Consider the following 17,453-nt stretch of genomic DNA (forward strand, 5'->3'; position numbering starts at 1 on the left):
GAGCGGTGGGAGCGTTCTCGCCCCCGGCGGGCGGGCGGGCGGCCGGGCTGGGCCGGGCGGAGCGGACCGTTGCGGCCGCTCCGGGCGCCGCGGGTGCCGGAGCGCGGACCTTCTGGGTCCCGGCTGAGCGCGCCCCGGGCGCCCGGCGGTGCCCGCTCACTCCGGGGCAGGGCAGGCAGACCTCGGCGGAGCCCGGAGCCGGCCGATCTGGACTGGACAGAGCGAATCCCGGACTGTGCAGAGCCCGGGGGATGCCGGGCGTGGGCTGAGGGGATCCCGGCGCCCTCCGATCCCTCCGACTTTGGCTCACGCGCTGGGACCGGCCCGGCGTCGCCTTGGTCGCCCTGCGCCCGGGTCACCTGTGGCCTCGGAGCCCCAAGCCCACCGGACCCTCGCTCGGTCCCGACCCGGAGCCCGGCGGGGGTTGGGGGAGATTTTTCCTGCCCCCTTCCTTGGAGCTCGGAGGCCCCGCCCCCTCCCACCGTCCAGATGTCTCCCGTGGCGGCTCTGAGGACCTCCCTGAGGCCAGGGGCCGAAGGGTCCAGAGAGAGAAGCCCGCCCTAGGGAGCCTTTGGGGGGGCCCCCCAACCTCCTCCTGGGGCTTGGCCCCCGACGCTGCTCGGAAGAAAGGCCGGTGCTCCCACCCTTGGTGAGTCCGGGAGCGGAGCTGGGGTTCTGAGGGAAGGCGGGGCTGGGGAAGGGAGGGTCCGCTGCGAGTGAGGGCACCCGGGGGCACTGGGAGGGAGGACAGAAGGACTGGAGAGGCCCTCTGGCAAACCAGCGGGACCAGGCCTGGCTGGGGGTGGGGAGGGGGGGAGTGGAGGCACGGGGGAGCTGGGGGAGCTGGGGCAGGGTGCCCCGTCGCAGGCTGAGGACTTCTGCCTCCAAAGCAGGGGCTCCTTTTCCTTCTAGAGGAGGGGCTATGCTGTAGACCATCTGCCTCCACCACCCCTCCCCACAAAGAAAAAAATTCCCCAGCGACGAAGGGTGCAGGCTGGCGAGAGGAGGGAGGCAGCGGCATTGCCGGCTGGTGCTGCAGCCTGGGAGGGCTGACGCCAGGCTTGCTCTCTCTGCAGGGGGCTGCCCTTCTCCTCCGACCAGCTCCCTTTTCAGAGCTGCCCACAGCTGGAGCCCCCTCCACATCTGGAAGACCCCAGCCACCGTCCCTCTGCAGGTGTCAGTTGCCTCAGGAGACCTCTGCCTTTGCAACTGCCTAGGAGTTGTGAGGGATGACTGCTGCCTTCCCCCATCCCAAGGGCATCTCCTACCCTTAGTGCCTGCAGAGTCATCCCCCTGCCTCTGTGTCCAGGCTCAGCCAGAGATCAGCTCAGCACACGTTCAGGCACTTCAAGTCCTGGAGGCCACTCCTGAGACCCGAGGCCCCTCCCCCTGCTCTCCTGTGTCCTCACCTTGACCCCCTCTGTCAGACTCTGTCTTCCTCTGGGTGTCCCATTCCCCACCCAGAGGCAGAGGAGGCGGGGTGGCAGGGGGCAGGGGCTGGGTGAGGGCCACCCAGGGCCAGGGTGGGCTGGGGGGCCGTTAAGATGTGGAGCTCTGCCTGGCCGAGGGGGGCTCCGTGGAGGCAGACGCAGCGTGTGCCCGGCTGGGGGGAGTATGGGCAGGCCTGCAGCCACGTGGTAAAGGATGAACATTCGGGGCACCCCGGACCTCGGGCAGCCCAGTGACGACCCCAGCAGTGGTGGCCAGCGGGAGCGGATTCGACAGCGAATGAAGATGGTCATCGGGCAGCTTGAGGGCATCCTGCAGGAGCTCAAGGAGGTGGCCAAGGAGCTAAGGGAGGTGAGTGAGGGGCCGGCCAGACCCCAGGCCAGTTTTCCTGGGCCCGGCACCAAAACATGCTCATCCGTGTTTAAGTGTGTATGTGTACTCACAGCTGTGTGCACCTGTGTCACTTTGCTGGGGACTTCCTTTTCCTTCTTCTTTCGCCAAATCTGCTTTGCTAGAAATCTCACCATACTCCAGGACTGGAGGGGCCTCAGTGTTGCAGAGTTGGGCAATGTGTTGTGGGCCCGTGGCCTATGGTTAGCCCTCCGGGCTGCCAAGGTGACAAATATAGACTAAATCCTACCATAGCCTCTTAGTGGGAGACACTCTTCTGGGGCCCAAGCTGGCTTTTGACCCCACCATCTGCCTCGCAGACTCTGACCTACTCAGAAGGTGGCTCTGAGAGAGTGTTGCTGGCCCTACTGAGAAGCTCTGAGCATTCTCCAGAAATCACACAGATACTCAGAACCCTTGATCCGGGAAAAAGTTAAAGCCAGCTAGGCCTGCCCTGCCCTGAGGTGGGAATGTGTCTGGGGGGCCACTAGTGGGTACCAGAGTTCCTGGGTACCTTGGCAGGGGCAGGAGTCTCGTCTAGAGGCATGCATCCCCGTCTACAGTTGTGAATGTTTTTGCCAAGGCTGAAAAGTCACTGAGAGATCCCGGGATGTGTGTCCCTCTCTGTCTAAGTGGAGCCCGGTTTAATTACTGCTTCCCACATCGCTGGGGTAATGAGGTACACACGTCCTCAGCCCTGCCCCTTGGGCTGTGTTCGAGCCCAAAATGCATGACCAGCGTTCTGGGCCGCTGGCCTGAATTTGCCCACTGGGTGCCATTAAGCCGGCCAGGTGGGCTTTAGGCAAATTTCAACTCCCTGTAACCAGGGCCCCTGCAGAGACAGCAGAGAGAGTGATTGAATGGGAGTTATGGGTTCATTCTTTCCGCAGCCAGCTGGGCAGGGAGGCTCCTGGAGGATTGAGGAGAGGGGAGTGATGGTGGGTACCCACTCTGGCCTGGAGAGCCAAGGAGCAGGGCATGTTTGAAGGGAGCTGTGTCCCAAGCAGAGGGGTTGTGGAGAGGCTGGAACAAGAACTGAGGTGAGGCAGGGCAGTCCCCTCAGCCCAGAATCAGCGTTGTGGTCGAAGACCAGATGCCCCTGAGCAACTCCCAAACTCGTTGGTCCAAAGGACTACAACTCCCCTTCATCCCTCTCTACCCCATCTTTTCCAGATGCTCCTGTGGGTCCATCAGGGCCATGGGAACCATCCAGAGTCTCAGTCTTGGGCAGGGGCATGGGACCTGTGCCCCAGTAGGCCCACCCAGAAAAGAGCCAGGATGGACTCTAAGCCTGGGAGTCCTATGGCCCGGAGCCTACTCTCAACTGAGCATCTTCTGAGATCTGCCTCTCCTGTCTCCCCAAGCATAGTCACCCGGAGCTTAAAGACATCTCACAGATCACCCATACCAGCCCTGTCCATTTTCTGTTTGAAGAAACTGAGGCCCAGAGAGGGCTGGGGGCTTATCCAAAGTCACAGAGCCTACTAGTGGCAGAACTAAGCCCAGAACTCAGGTTCCCGTGGCCTATTCTGAGGCTGGAGCAGGGGGACTAGTGGGTGACCTTTTTGCATTTTGACAGGGGCCTTCTAGAGATGACACCTTCTGCTCGTGCTGTGATGCTCTGAGGGGATGCCCTTTCGAGGATGAGGCAGGGAGATCAGAAGCACTAGGATTTATTTGCAGATCTGTTAGATGTTCCCTCTCTCCCTTCTCAGCATATGTAGACCCAGCCCCATGTCCTGCACAGCAGAGCTTCAGGGTCACAGGCCGTGCAGCCCAGAGGCCTGAGCCAGGACAGAGAGAGATGAGTTCCCTCCCCCTACACACCCTGCAGGCCATGTGCCTCCACCCAAGACTTTGGCAGGTTGCTACGGCAACCAGCGTCTACCCCGTATGCCACAGCCTGCCCGCTGCCAATGGCACCCAGCTGGGAGGGGGGCAGGCCTCAGAGCTCCCCCAGCCCCCAGGCAGGGTCTGGACATGGGGAGATGGGCAGAAACAAGTGTTGGGGAAAGCAGGTAAGGCTCTGGGAGGCCCAGGCAGAAGAGGAGACACCATAACTGACTTCCTGTGGGATGGGGTTTATCAGGAATGGGGTTACCCGGTGGGGGTGCCAGGTATTAGTTTGGGGTAAAGGGTTGCAGCCCTCTGTTCCCTAGAACCTGCAATCTTGGCTCTTGATCCTGAAAGGGGGCTTATAAAGCTGGATCTACCTGGCTCTTCTCAGTCCCTTTGTGTGGCGTTTTTCCATCAGGGGCATGGGTCGACCCAAGGTCTAGAGGGTGGCAGGCACTTCTTCCCTCATTATACCCCCTTCCCCAGATACCACCGGGTCAGCGCTCATCAGCTGGGTTGTCATCAGGAGAGCACATACCACTGATCAAGGCAAACCCTCCTCATCCTCTTGAGCACAAAGCCTGAAACTCACAGAGAGATGGGAGACCCTAAAGCACTTTCTCCTGAGGCCCCTGAGCCTCAGTCTACTCATCTCTGAAATGGGGATGCTGATCATTCACATCTCAGAGTGGTCTTGCAAGGGTTTATCAGAGGCTTGGCACGTGGTAAGGTGGGGGGGGTGGCGCTAACACTCACACCCCTAAAGGTTTTGGAGTTCCCTCTCCCATACCTTGCTCACCCTCCCAAACCCCTGCTGCAGCTCTGTCACTGGCTCCCCAGGTGATAGGGAGCAAGTTCTGTCCCATGGGTGAGGAAAGTACCCTCGTGGACTAAGTAAGGTGAAGAATGTAAACGTGCATTGAAAGCTGAAGTTGTGTTCCAGAGGGATGTGACTGTCAATCATTAATTAGCCCTCATCCCTCCTAGGCTCTCCAGTACTCCAGGACGCCAGGCCAATCCCAGCAGGGTCTCCAGACTCCTTAAATTTCTGCGAATCTCAACTTAGATAGAGATGCAGCACAGCCTTAAGGCCAAGAGCATGGGCTCTACAGCCAGATGTCTCGGGTTCAAATCCAAGCTCCACCCCCTTCCTAGCTGTGTGAGCTTTGGAAAGTTACTTCACCTTTCTGGGCTTCTGTTTTCTGTTTTCTGGCAAATGGGGATACTGAATCTTATGCCTGCCCACCTGCCCCAGGGTAACAACCCTGCCCCAGGGCAGGTAACAACCCTGCCCCAGGGTAATTCTTACCCCAGGGTAAGAATTAAATGTGATACCATGTATAAATTACATGCACCGTGAGGGAAACAAAACCAGCTCCACATCTTTTAGAGATTATTAAGGAGATATTCTTGCACCGGCCGGCTTCTTACTCCATGGATAGCCTTGTTCTTTTGGAGTCACATCAGCTTCTTAGCCATGATCAGAGTGGTCAGAGCCAGGACCCTGGCCTCCTGGCTGGCACCCTTCAGTATCTTCGGCCGTAGGGCAGTGTCGCCCTCTTCCAGCATGGAAAGAGGTAGAGAGCGATGGTGATGGGGGGAAGGGGTCTCCAATAAGATGCCTTTTGAACGGAGACCCAAAGGAGAGGAAGGTACAAGACGAATGGGTATCTGGGAGAAGAGCCTTCCGGGCAGTGGGAGCAGCCAGTGCAAAGGTCCTGAGAAGGAAGTGTGGAAGTGCGCTCGGCATGTTGGGAATCAGCAAGGAAGCCAGGGCGGCTAGAGTGGAGTGAACCAGGAGGAGAAAAGCAGGAAGAAAGGTCAAAGAGAGAGCCAGGAGCTAGATCACACAGAGCCTTAAAGGCCTTGGTATGAAATTCAGATTAATCCTCAGTGAGAATCCCCCACCGTCTCCAGGAAGCTCCTGCTTGTGTTTCTGGGTGGGAATCTGCCTCCCCATTGGGCTCCCTGTTCCTCACCAGCTGGGGGACCCCAAGGGCAAGGGGAAGGGCCCTTATCCTTGGCCCCTTAGATGGTGAGCGCATCTTAACCAGGTACTTGGCCTCCTCCTCCCCCTCCTCCCCAAGATGTCACTCAGCATGGGGGCTCAAAAGTGATCCTCGAGTTCGAGTTCGAGTTCGCCGCTGGTGACTGTCATGTCGTCACTGACTCTTGGGTGGGACCTAACTTAGGAGCATAGTGGCCCACCTGGCGTGGCAGCGGAGGGTCCCCCCACCTGATTTGCATGGGGAACAGGCCCAGTGGCAACCATGCAGTCCCATCAGCAAGGTGCTGCGTACGACGTGGCATGGAAAGCCAAGGGCCGTGCGGGCATGAGATGAATGTGGCCCAGCCAAGAAGCAGCTGGGGCAGGAGAGGCTGGGGACCACGGAGCTGTGCCAAAGTGGGTCAGCGCCATCACCCGCAGCTCAGCAAGAATTGTGCGGATTTTTTTCTTCTTATTTTTTTTTTTTTTTCCCTCACCTTCCTTTCCTCCCTCTTTCCCTTTGCGTTCTCCTCCTTTGGACAGATTCACAAAGCTCCCTGGCCAATTAGGCCAAATTGCAGGATGAGAGTCATGAATCACAGTCAACTCTCCCCACCCCCCACTCCACAGCCCCCCCCCCCCGAAGACAATAAATAACATAATCACAGAATTAAAAAATAATCAGTGGTCATAAATAATGCAGATCCCCAGTTATGTAACCAGCTGCCTGGGGAGCTGGGCGGGAGGGGAGGAGGTAACAGCTTGTTGAGTGAGGGGAAGGGGCCAGAGGTGAGGGAGATGCTGGTTCTGGGACTCCTGGGTCCTCGGTCCTGGCTCTGGGGCCTTAAGGAACACAGATGTGCTTTCCTTGGAGAGGGGGCTCAGCCGGGGCTGGAGAGAGGGCTGGGGCGGGCAAGATAGGACCATGCAACTCCTTCTCAGAAAAGCAGCCCCAACAGTTTTTATCAGCCTCCTGTCTCAACTCATCCACTCATCCCATGGCTGTATTTGTGAGGAGTGTGCCAACCCCTGTGCCAAGCTAGGGGTGCCATAGCGGACAAGATGCTCCCAGTCCCACCCCTCATGGGGCTTACTGTCTAGTGGGAAGACATCAATCCTGTAACATACATGTATATGCAATTGCAGCAGTGATAAATATTGGAAAATATTTTAAGGAAAGGTGCGGAGTGCCTTGAGAGCCTATCCTAGGGAACCTGTTCCCTACGGAGGATCAGGGAAAACTCCTGATGGAAGTGAGATGGGGTGAATAGAAAAAGAGGGAGCATTCCAGGTGAGGCCCAGAGGCCAAAGTGGGCTGGGTGGAGTGGGTAGAGCTGGGGAGGCTCGCCTGGCAGGGCGGTGGCTGCCTGCTGGAGAGAAAAGTCCCTGTGGCCAGAGTTGTGGGGTTTGTGTTTGAGACACTCGGGGGTTTGGGGAGCAGGGCGGTGCTGGAAGCAGAGGGGTGACGCGGTCCTGTTGGCTGATTCTGAGATGCCCTGAATGCAACGCGCAGCAGGAGCTGGGCAGGAAGCTGCCAGCAGATGGGTGCGGCTGTTCAGGTGAGGTTGCTGAGGCTATGAGCAGGACAGAGGTTGGGGGCGCCCTTGGGACGGGGCCTGGAACCCCGAGCCGGTCTGTCACGGCACTCAGCCCTGCCTTTCTAGTGTTCCTTCTTGCCTACTCTAGATCAGCTAATTCTTGTTCTTAAGGTGCCAGACCCAGCAGTCAGGACTCCTGACTTGTGGTCTCAGCTCTGCTCCTTCCAGTTTCTGGTCCTCAGTCTCCCCCTCAGCAAGCACAGTGAGAGGGGTGAAGCCGACAGCGACTCCAGTCCTCTGGCTTTGAGGCTCTAGGATTCTGCGATTTTTACGCTGTCATTTCTCTCTCCATTTGCTCTCTCCCCATCTCTTTCCTTCTGTATATATAATTATTTCCTTGTCCTCCAAGACAATCCTAAATTACATGTAGGCAAAATGATTATTAAATCTCAGAGAGAAATCACAGATTTCAAGGCATCCGAAGCAGAGGGGCAGGTAATGTGGGGCCTGCCTGTCCTTTGCCCGCCCCACTGGCCCCACAAAATGAGGTATAGGGACAGGTGGTGGGGTTTGTGGACTGACCCAGGCCCTGCATACAGGCTGGGTACCCTTGGCACATCATTCCTCTTTCTGGTCCTCACTCATGTCATTCATCAAGTGGGTGTGCCTGTCCCTAATGGTCTGGGCCAGCTTTGCCTTTGAGTTTCATTACCGTTTGGCGTCTAGACCCTCTTCTGCTCCTGCTCTGTCCGGAGACAGAGCAGAGAACATAGGTGCCACCCATGTGCTGGGGTTTGGAATATCCCATTATGCTGCCACAAGCATTGGAAATGTCCCCCTCAGAATGCCATTCTGTGGGTGAAGAAGTGACTCCCATCAGCTCTTGGGCCTGGTGCCAGGGGCCTGGTTCTACCTTTTCACCCACTGGTGCACAGTGGAGATTGATAGTCTTTGTTGTTCTACCTGCTTTCTGGGCATCATGTCATTAACTACTCCCAACAGTCCTGTCAAGTAGGTACTACTAGAATTCGCTTTTATGACGACACAGGCACAGAGACACCGGGTCATTTGGCCAAGGTCACACAGCCACTCGGTGGTTGCACCTAGCTAGGTCTGACTCCAGAGTCCAGGTTCGTAAGTGCTTGGCTGTGCTGATTCTACAGTTTAAATCACGTTCCATTAAACCCCCATCACCTTGGTGAGGAGAGGATTGTCCGTCCCATTTTTGTAGAGGAGGAAACAGACACGGGGAGAGAAAATCACCTGCTTCAAGTTCCTTAGCCAAGATGTGGCCGACTTGGGATTTGAACCCAAGCCTCCCTCTGTCCTGTCCCTCCACACCCCAGGATGGAACCAGAGAAGGGCGTTCTAATGGAGAAGGGGAAGGGCCTGAATGTGAAGGCTGCCTGAGCAGGTGGCCAGCCAGAAGTTCTTGGGTGGGAAGGAGTATGTCCAAGCCTGACAGCTTTAGGGCCCCTGCCTTGTGCACCCTGGGTCTTCCTCACGGGCATTAGGAGCCCAGCTTCTGGGCTTGGCCTGGCCTCAGCCAACCCTGTGTGGTCACACCCAGTCATTTAATGACATTTCTATTAGCTGTGTCTCCATGCTTCCACAGCAGAAGGCTCAGGCTGAACTTGATCAGGAGAGCCTAATTTGCCCCAGACACTCAGGGCCTCCCCTGAGACTGGCAATGCTCCGAGGTGCTATGTCTTTACCAGCTTAAATCCCCAGACCCCTAGTCCAGTGGTTCTCAAAGTATGCCCCCCTGGATCAGCAGCACCCAGAAGCGTGTTGGATGTGCACCTTCTCAAACCCCACCCGGGTCCTACTGAATCAGAAACTCCAGTGTGCATCAACCCACTCCGGTTTGAGAGCCCCTGCTCTGGGCCAGGACTCCCACCCCTCAGGTGGGGCTTGGGTTGGACAGGGGCTTCTGGGGAAGATGAGCTTCTCTGAGGTAGGGGGAGTCACTCGGGGGTGGGGGACACAAGAAGGGATTGCCGGATTGGAGGGTGGGGCCCTCTCCACATTTCTTGCCCAAGCCCAGACATCACAGTAGCACCTCACGGTGGTGAGCAGTCTTGCAGGGGAGCGGCAGGAGAGGGTGGGAATCTCGGCTCCCCCCTGTTACTGGTGCCTCGGGTGCAATTTCTAGAAGCTCAGGAGGTGATGATCTCATGGGTGGAAAGCCTAACGCTTAGTTGGTGCTCAGAGATGGGAGATGATGTCATTTTTATCACCAGTGCCCCACAGAGCCCCTTTACTGCCCTTCTCACCGTTCCTCAATGAGGGCCCTGGTGAGGATGGTAGTGCTGGAGTCATTGTATTCAAATGGTGGCAAATGAGGTTTGAGATCCAGAGAGGTTGTGTGACTTACCCAAAGACACACAGAGCAATGTCTAAGCTGAATCTAGAACCCAAGTGTCTTGACTCCCCCAGTTCTGCAGGCGCCAGCCAAATGATCCCGCCACCCCTGGGGCCTGGGGCCATGGGGAGTGGGTACCCCTAGGCATGGACACCCCAAAACAGCTTCTCAGTCATCCCTATAAATCCAGAGTCATAGAATCTCAGAGATGGAAGGAACCTTGGAAATAAACCATTCACCCAACCTCCCCATTTACAGATGAAGAAACTGAGACCTCAGAGGGAAAATGACTGATCAGGTCACCCACGTAGGACCCTCTGACTCCTAACCAAGTAAACTTCTCACTGACCCATACACCTCCTGGCCCACTGTTTATGCCCTTGCTTTTGTCTTGCATTTGGGGGCATCCCCCACCCCCACCCCTCACCAGACACCTAGCACATCACTGGACAGCAGTCATCCTCATACAAGTTTGTTGGACTAGGGGCTTCCTTAGTTAATTCATTACCTCACTGCTCTGACCCCAGGGAAAGAACACCAGAGAGGCACCGGGAGCTTGGGGACACACTGTGTATGTTTTGTCCTTGGGTCTCTTGGTCCCTCTGCTTTGCTATTGTTGTTGTTTTGCTGTTTTTGTTTTTGGTCTGAATCGTTTCCCCCTTCTCTTACTCTGCCCATTCTGGACCCTCTGATGGGGTCTCCCTTTCCCCCCCCTCACTGTCTTCATCCCTGATTTCTGCACTGACAGGGTCTAGGCGAGGAGTCCTGAGGCAGGGCACCTCTGTAGAGGCAGGGTGCTGCTTCATGTGGGATGGGTGGGGTGCTGTGGTCTCTGTGACCGAGCTGCCCCCCGCCCCCCGAGTGCATGTGATGAGCGGCCCTGGACCCAGGATGAAGGGTTTTCTTATTCCTTCCCCAACAAGCCAGGGTTGATCTCCACTCATCAGGGGGCAGGAAAGGGAAAGAAGGAGGAGGTTCTGGGGTACGTGGGGGTATGGTGATGGAGACTCAGGGGGGACAGTCACTGACCAGCGGCACAGGCTGGTCCAGGATGCTTTGGAAAACCTGGGCAGAGTCTTCCTCGTGGTCACCCCGTATCATTTCCTCTCCAACTCATCCATCATGTGGTCTGCTCATCTCTCCACCGTGTGGCCTGGCTGGAGTGTCAGCTTCTGTAAATGGCCGCCTCTCAATCAAAGGAAGATGGAACTCTGAGCACCAGAACAGCAGCTGGCTTGAGGGGAGAGGGGTGTGTGAGTGGATGGGGTGTGGGTCTGGAAGGAGGGACTGAGGACTAGAAAATAGGAGAATGGCCCAGACAGGCTCTCCTCACCCTCGTCCAGCGTGGGCCCTCATTGGGGCAAACGAACCTGTGACCTCAAGCCCAGTCACCATCCTCTGGGGTCATCAGCCAGGCATCTAGCAGGGTGGGACAGGGGCACGCTCATACCCGCGTGATGCTAGGCCCCCCTCACTCGTCTCTCCTTCCGTGGCCAGGTGGTGAGCCAGATCGATAAGCTAACCTCAGACTTCGACTTTGAACTGGAGCCAGACGACTGGACCACGGCCACTGTGAGCAGCACCTCCAGTAGTGACAAGGCGGGCGTGGGCGGCCCCTTCGACCTGGGTCACCTAGACTTCATGACAGCTGACATCCTTTCGGACAGCTGGGAGTTCTGCTCCTTCCTGGATGTATCTACCCCCTCGGACTCCGTGGACGGCCCAGAGTCGACCCGGCCAGGGGCTGGCCCCGACTACCGGCTCATGAATGGTGGCGTGCCCATCCCCAATGGGCCACGAGTGGAGACCCCGGACTCCTCCAGTGAGGAGGCCTTCAGTGCTGGCCCCACAAAGGGCCAGCTGCCCCAGCGGACCCCAGGCACACGGGAGAGGGTGCGGTTCAGCGACAAAGTACTCTACCACGCTCTGTGCTGTGACGATGAGGAAGGGGACGGTGAGGAGGAGGTGGCAGAGGAGGAGGTGGGCCTGTCCCCAGAGCCTCCCCGTACAGAGGCCCACGTGGGCCCCCTCAAGCCCTCCCCGGCTCCCTACAAGCCGAGACGCTCTCCAGTGACCAGCCGCCGCTCAGGCCCCACCTTGGCCCCTGAGCAGACCCGAAGGGTCACAAGGAACAGCAGCACCCAAACAGTGTCAGACAAAAGCACGCAGACGTTGCTGCCCTACACGGCTGCCAGACAGAAAGCCAAGGGGAAAAACTAGGGGCTGGGGAGGGGGCTGGGGGGCAGTGGGCACATAGAGCTATAAATATATATATATATATACATATATATATATTTAAACAAACGCAGTCATAATAAAATTTTAAAATGCTAAGGATCCAACCCCGAAGGCCCCAGAGCTTTCACGGAGCTCATCTTAGACACAAAGATGCCTACTCACCATCTAGGTCCCAGGAGGTGCGGCCGGAACCACCCTCCCTTCCTTCTCATTGCAGGGCTCCCGAAAGGGGCGTCCAAAAGCATGTAAATTAGGTGGGACTCCTCTTCCAGGCCCCCGAGCACAGTGGTGGAGTCTGGCTGCTGGCCTGGGCCCTGTCCCAGAGGGGATCCATCGACAGGTAGCAGGCTCCCAAGGAGCAGTGTCCAAGGCCAAGGGCTAACCGTAGGTCTGACTGCAGGATGGAGGGCCTCGGGGTGGCATCACTCCACACACACCTCCCCCCATACTTTCCACTCCGAGGCTTGTGCGTCTCCTTCCCAAAGGCAGACTTACCTGGAGATACACAACCCCACCCCACTCCCCTTCCATCTCAGGGTTCCCCAGGACACAGAGAAGGAGCAAGCTATTCCCATGGGACAGGCCTCCCTGCTGGGAAGCTGGGCTTCCCCAGACCCTAGAGGACCAGACTAGATTCGGAAGGGGTTTGTTTGGAGAGACTAGACCACCCCCATCCTTCCAACTCCTATCCTCAGCTTTGTCCTCTAGGGCAAAGCCAGCCAGCCCCTGAGTTGGCCCTGTGCAGAAACTGAGGTCCACGTGAGAGGGCAACCAGCGGCCACTGTGGGGCTGTGAAAGGGCTAAAGGCAGGCTCCTGAGCTCCTTCTCTAGGCAGGCAGACCCAGAGAGGAATCCCATGGCCTTACTCTGCCCCTGCTTCCTCACACAAGGACCCCGAACCCACCCTCGCAGGTCTTGAATGACACCAACAGAGACAAGATGGGAGCCTGCAGGTAACAAGGCTTCATCTGGGGTGGGGGGCCGACCCAGGCACAGCATCTGGATATCCTGGAGATCATAATCATAATCATTGCTCACACTTTTGGGCAGGCCTCTGGGCCACTCCGACGCTAAGTATGTTTTATAGTATTATCTCATGTAATCTTCACAATAACCTCATGTGATAGGAAATGTTCCTTAGCCCCATTTTTCAGATGAAAAGGCTGAGGTTCAGAGATGTTAAGTCACTGGCCCGAGGTCACAGAGCCCGTGCCGCCCTGCCTCCCATGAGCGTGTGGTTCCCAGGCTATACCTGGCTTTGCTGTCTAGCAGCCGTGTGACCTTGGGCGAGCCCATTCGCCTCTCTGAGCCTCTCTACCTCATCTATAAAATGGGTCTAATAATCTTCACCTACCTCACCGGCTGCTGTGGGGCCTCAACAAGATGGGAAACGTGAAAGTCCTTGGGAAGCGCCGTGGCCCTGGATAGGCACTGTGGTCAGTGTGACCCCAACCTGGATTCCAGCGTTTTCCAAGGATGAGGAGCTTTGAGGGGGGTGTGGGAAAGAAGTCACAGTCACGGGAGCTGTCCGTGGGTCACTGCTCTGCTTCATCCTCCACGTCAGCACGATACACCGCCGTGCGCTCAGAACAGGGAGGTGTCGGTGGCGGGGGTGGGGGGGAGGTCTGCTGCACGTTTCCATTAAAGCAGATTAACAGCCCACCGGGACCCTTTGGAAGGGTCTCTGCTCCTCACAGGGGTACCAGGAGGGCCTGACCAGCAGCCGGGTAGTACCATTGTCTCTGCCCGAGGGGAGACAGAGAGATTGTGCAGGCCACCTGGCGCGGAGGCCAGGGAAGCTATCTGGACGGCCCATCCTGATACGGGCCGGGTCGAGGATGTGTGGGCTGCAGCGTGGGGATCGTGGACTGAAGTCAGAGTCCTAAAGAGCTAGCCACGGTGCGGCCTCCAGGGTGGAAATCCGGGGGTAAGATGGGCCGTGCTAATGTCTGCCCCGGGCCAGGCCCGAGAGCCAGGGGTCTGAGCCCTTCTGTCTCCGGCAGTGCGGTGATAGGACGTGGCTGGGAGCACGAATGCCAGGGGCTGCCCTGAGGAAGGGGCCCGCTGGGTTCTGCCCTATGTGACCAGGAGGAGGGGGCAGTGAGGGAGTGCCCGGTACCCCTAGCTCTGAGGGGAGACATTCTCTTCTTTTTTTATATATATATGAAACCAACTTTATTGAGGTGTAATTTATCAGCTTTTTCGAGGTACCATAGCTGCATATCCTTAACGTGTACAATTGGATGAATTTGAATGTACGTACACACCCATGTGTGGTTACCATAACCAAGGTAGTGAACATATTTATCACGGCAGAATTTTTTTTTTTTTTAGTTTAAATCCAAGTTTGTTAACATATAGTGTAGTAATGATTTCAGGAATAGAGTTTAGTGGCTCATCGCTTCCATATAACACCCAGTGCTCATCCCAACCAGTGCCTTCCTGAATGCCCCACGCCCCTTTAGCCCATCTCCCCACCCAACACCCCGCCAGCAACCTTCAGTTAGTTCTCTGTATTTAAGAGGGAAGACATCCATTTCTACCTCCTAGACTTGTCCTGCCTCTCCAATGGCAAGATTGTTTCTAGACTTACAGCCTCTCATCTTTACAACAGTCAGGGGAAAGAAACCTACAGAATGGTCCCCATTTCACTGAGGAAGAAACTGAGGCCCAGAGCCAGAGATCTCTGAGAGAGCCCTGGGTAAGGCTCTGTCCTCTCCCGGCAGTCCCCCCCCTACCCCCCACGCACACACCCACTCTGGCTCTGTGATCACATGTGGTCATGGCTGACATCTGTCGGTTGTTCCCTGGTTCACCACTTGGGTACTTGCCTCAAATGAGCCAAAGGGGCCAGGGGGTCCTGGAAGAGGGAAATGGGTATAGGTTCTGGACCAAAAAGTAATGGACTTCTCTCGTAATCACACCACACCCAGTGTGGGCCTCCCTGACAGTGGCGGGGGATGCCCGTGGCTTGCTTACGACCTGAAACGCAGAGTGTGGCCATGCAGGGAAGGAGCTGGGACCGTCAGAGCTGTTGAACCGTGGAATGCACCACTGCTGAGTAGTGAGCTCCCTGTCCCTCAGGCAGACACAGTCATCCCTGAGACCTTCTTCCAGACCTGCCCGCGCCTCCACGGACAGCCCCTCACTGCCCTTCACCCCCACCTCGAAACCTCTGCCAGTTTCTGGGTATCCTCACCCACCCTGTCTATCAGATCCCCCTGTTTCCAGAAAATCATTTCACTGACCGGCTACTGCGTGCTCAGGCTTGTGCTGAACCTTGCTGGGGCAGAGGGGGAGGGAGGTGAGCACTTGTGGCAGAGAGAGGTCATAACGTAATAAACAGCTCACATTCACTGAGCATGTACTATGCACCGGGCAGTGTCCTAAGCATACGCCTCCTCTCATTTATTCCCCACAGCAAATACGAGATCAGCAATTTTAGTCATGCCTGTGTTCCAGGTGAGGACAATGAGGCTCTGAGAAGTTAACTCGCCGAAGGGCACGGGGTGAGTCATGGCACCAGAATTTGACCCCAAATTCAATGAGCTGGCACTCAAACATCTGCTGCAGCCAAAATCGGTGGTGGAGCCATGGTCTCGTCTCTGAGGGTGAGGGAGGGGCCAGGGGTCTGAGAGTCAGGTGGCCCGGTGGGGATGGGGAGGTGTTGAGATCAGGAAACCTGTGCACGACATCCAGTCTTTGGAGAGCTTGGTGATTGTTGACGCAAATGCCGTGGCCCTTGACAGAGCTTGGCACCAAATGGATTATGAGTCCGATAAATGTTTGTTCATTGAGTGAATGAGCCCCATTTGCAGAGGGGGCATCCATTGTGGCTTCATTCAATCAACTTTTATTGTAGACCTCATGTGTGTCAGGTCTCACACTGCTTATGCACGGTCACACCCAGCTCCCCTGTGAGGATCTGGTCTGGTATGGCTGGGGACTGGACAAAGTCAAAAAGGAAGGGAGGGAAATTTCCGTGCTGAGAATCCAGAGGCGACACTGGGTCCAGACTCTGGCCCCCGGGAGAGGAGCCAGGTGCTGAGGCAGGAGAACAGCTTGATGAGGAGACCACTCTTAAGGAGGTGGGCACATGGCAGTGTCCCCGGTGTCTGAGAATCAAGAGGCACCACTGTCTCCATTTTAAAGGTGGACAGATGATCTAGTCTGCACAAGTGATCTGATGGGACCACGGGCAGAAAGGACAGAAAACGATTCAGAGACCCAAGCGCCACCCCCCACCCTTGGAGGCAGAGCGAGGCCAAGTTGATAGAGGGGGAAATGGTGGGGAGGAAGCTGGGATTTCAAGGCAGCCCCAGCCTTACCCGCCTCCCCCTCCTGAGTTCCCTTCCTCCCTGCCAACCCCTCCCTCTCCCATTGGCCAGCTGTGACTTGTGTAAGAAAACTGACGGTTATTGACTACCTCATATACGCCAGGCACTATGCCGCCTCTTTGAACTAACAGTGAATGACAGGTTTAGTAATGCCCAGCACATAATAAGTTGCTCCATAATTATTTATCGAATAAATGAACGAAATGCAATCTTCATTTTAAAGGTGAGGGTGCTAATGAATGAACAAGGAGCGTGTTCCAAGTTGCACGGTCAAAAATTGGTGGAGCCGGGGATTTGACGTGGCTAGTATTATTTATACAAGAGCTACTGTTCACAGAATATCTACCACGTGGTGTGCTAGGCACCGTAAATTATCTTCCCTGCTCCACCGACAACACCCCTCCAGGTAACTGGAACTATCACCATTTTACAAATGAGAAAACTGAGACCCAGAGAGGTATAGTATCCTGTCCCAGATAACCAGCTCCTAAGTACAGAAACGAGATGTGGATGGAGACTTCACACTTCCCCCGTGCTTCGGGGGGCCTGGAACCCCTGCAGGTTGAGACATTGCCAGAGCACAGATTCCCCCCCCCCCCCACAACTCACCAGTGCTCACCAGAGCTCAGGCCCCGCCTCCTTCCACTCAGCCCCCTCAGGCTTCTGGGAGCAGGAGGCAGGACTCCTAGAACCTACCCCCACTTCCCTGTGGGTCTGGGGCACTGCCCCAGCAGAAAACAGCCCCAGGTCTAGAGTAACCTTTCCTCTTCTCATCTCTCCAGCAGAGCCTGGAAGACGAGACCCTCAGCCCTTTCTGGTCTGGACTGAACTGGCATTTGTTAGGGGCTAGAGTATGTAGGAAAGGCTTCTGGGAGGAGGAGGGACTTGAAATGGAATGCATTTGCAATGGAGCAGAACTTGGGCAGCTGGAAGAGGGGGCAAGGGGCATTTGGGGCCGGGGAACTTTGCAAAGATGGCTGGGCGGTCATTCAGTGGACAGCAGAAAGAGGCCTCGCTACAGCACAGGGTACCAACCCTGGCACCATTTCGGAAAGATGGGAGCATCTGCTCAGAGCCACTGCATCCTCTGGACTGTGGGATAAGGAATCCGGCTTTCCCGTCTAGTCTGAGACTGGGAGAATAGATTTAAGAGAGCTGGGTAATGCATTACCCAGTAGAGGCCATCGTGATAGGGACCCACTTTAATGCACAGATAAGAACAGCGCATGATTAGCGCATTGGTGAGTAAAATAGATATGCTAAAGCCCTTGAAAGTCATTGTGCCTTAACAGGTTAAACATCCCTCCTGCAGT

At 56.4% G+C, this 17,453-nt stretch overlaps 1 protein-coding gene across 2 annotated transcripts; it reads left to right on the top strand.

The window, feature by feature from the left end:
• Positions 1 to 269: 269 nt before the first annotated feature.
• Positions 270 to 11,844, top strand: INSYN1 (inhibitory synaptic factor 1). Of its 2 annotated transcripts, none has more exons than XM_060618100.3 (3): positions 270 to 649; positions 1,077 to 1,800; positions 11,063 to 11,841. In XM_060618100.3, the coding sequence occupies exons 2-3, from the start codon at positions 1,645 to 1,647 to the stop codon at positions 11,783 to 11,785; spliced, it is 879 nt and encodes a 292-aa protein (XP_060474083.1). In that variant the 5' UTR covers positions 270 to 649; positions 1,077 to 1,644; the 3' UTR covers positions 11,786 to 11,841. The 2 variants fall into 2 exon arrangements, with proteins under 2 accessions (XP_060474083.1, XP_060474084.1); XM_060618101.3 differs by lacking the exon at positions 270 to 649 and having other exon boundaries at positions 1,762 to 1,800; positions 11,063 to 11,137; positions 11,233 to 11,844.
• Positions 11,845 to 17,453: the final 5,609 nt, after the last annotated feature.

The sequence above is a fragment of the Panthera onca genome, chromosome B3 (assembly GCF_046562875.1).
Source record: "Panthera onca isolate mPanOnc1 chromosome B3, mPanOnc1 haplotype 2, whole genome shotgun sequence".
In the NCBI taxonomy this organism is placed as follows: Eukaryota; Metazoa; Chordata; class Mammalia; order Carnivora; family Felidae; genus Panthera; species Panthera onca.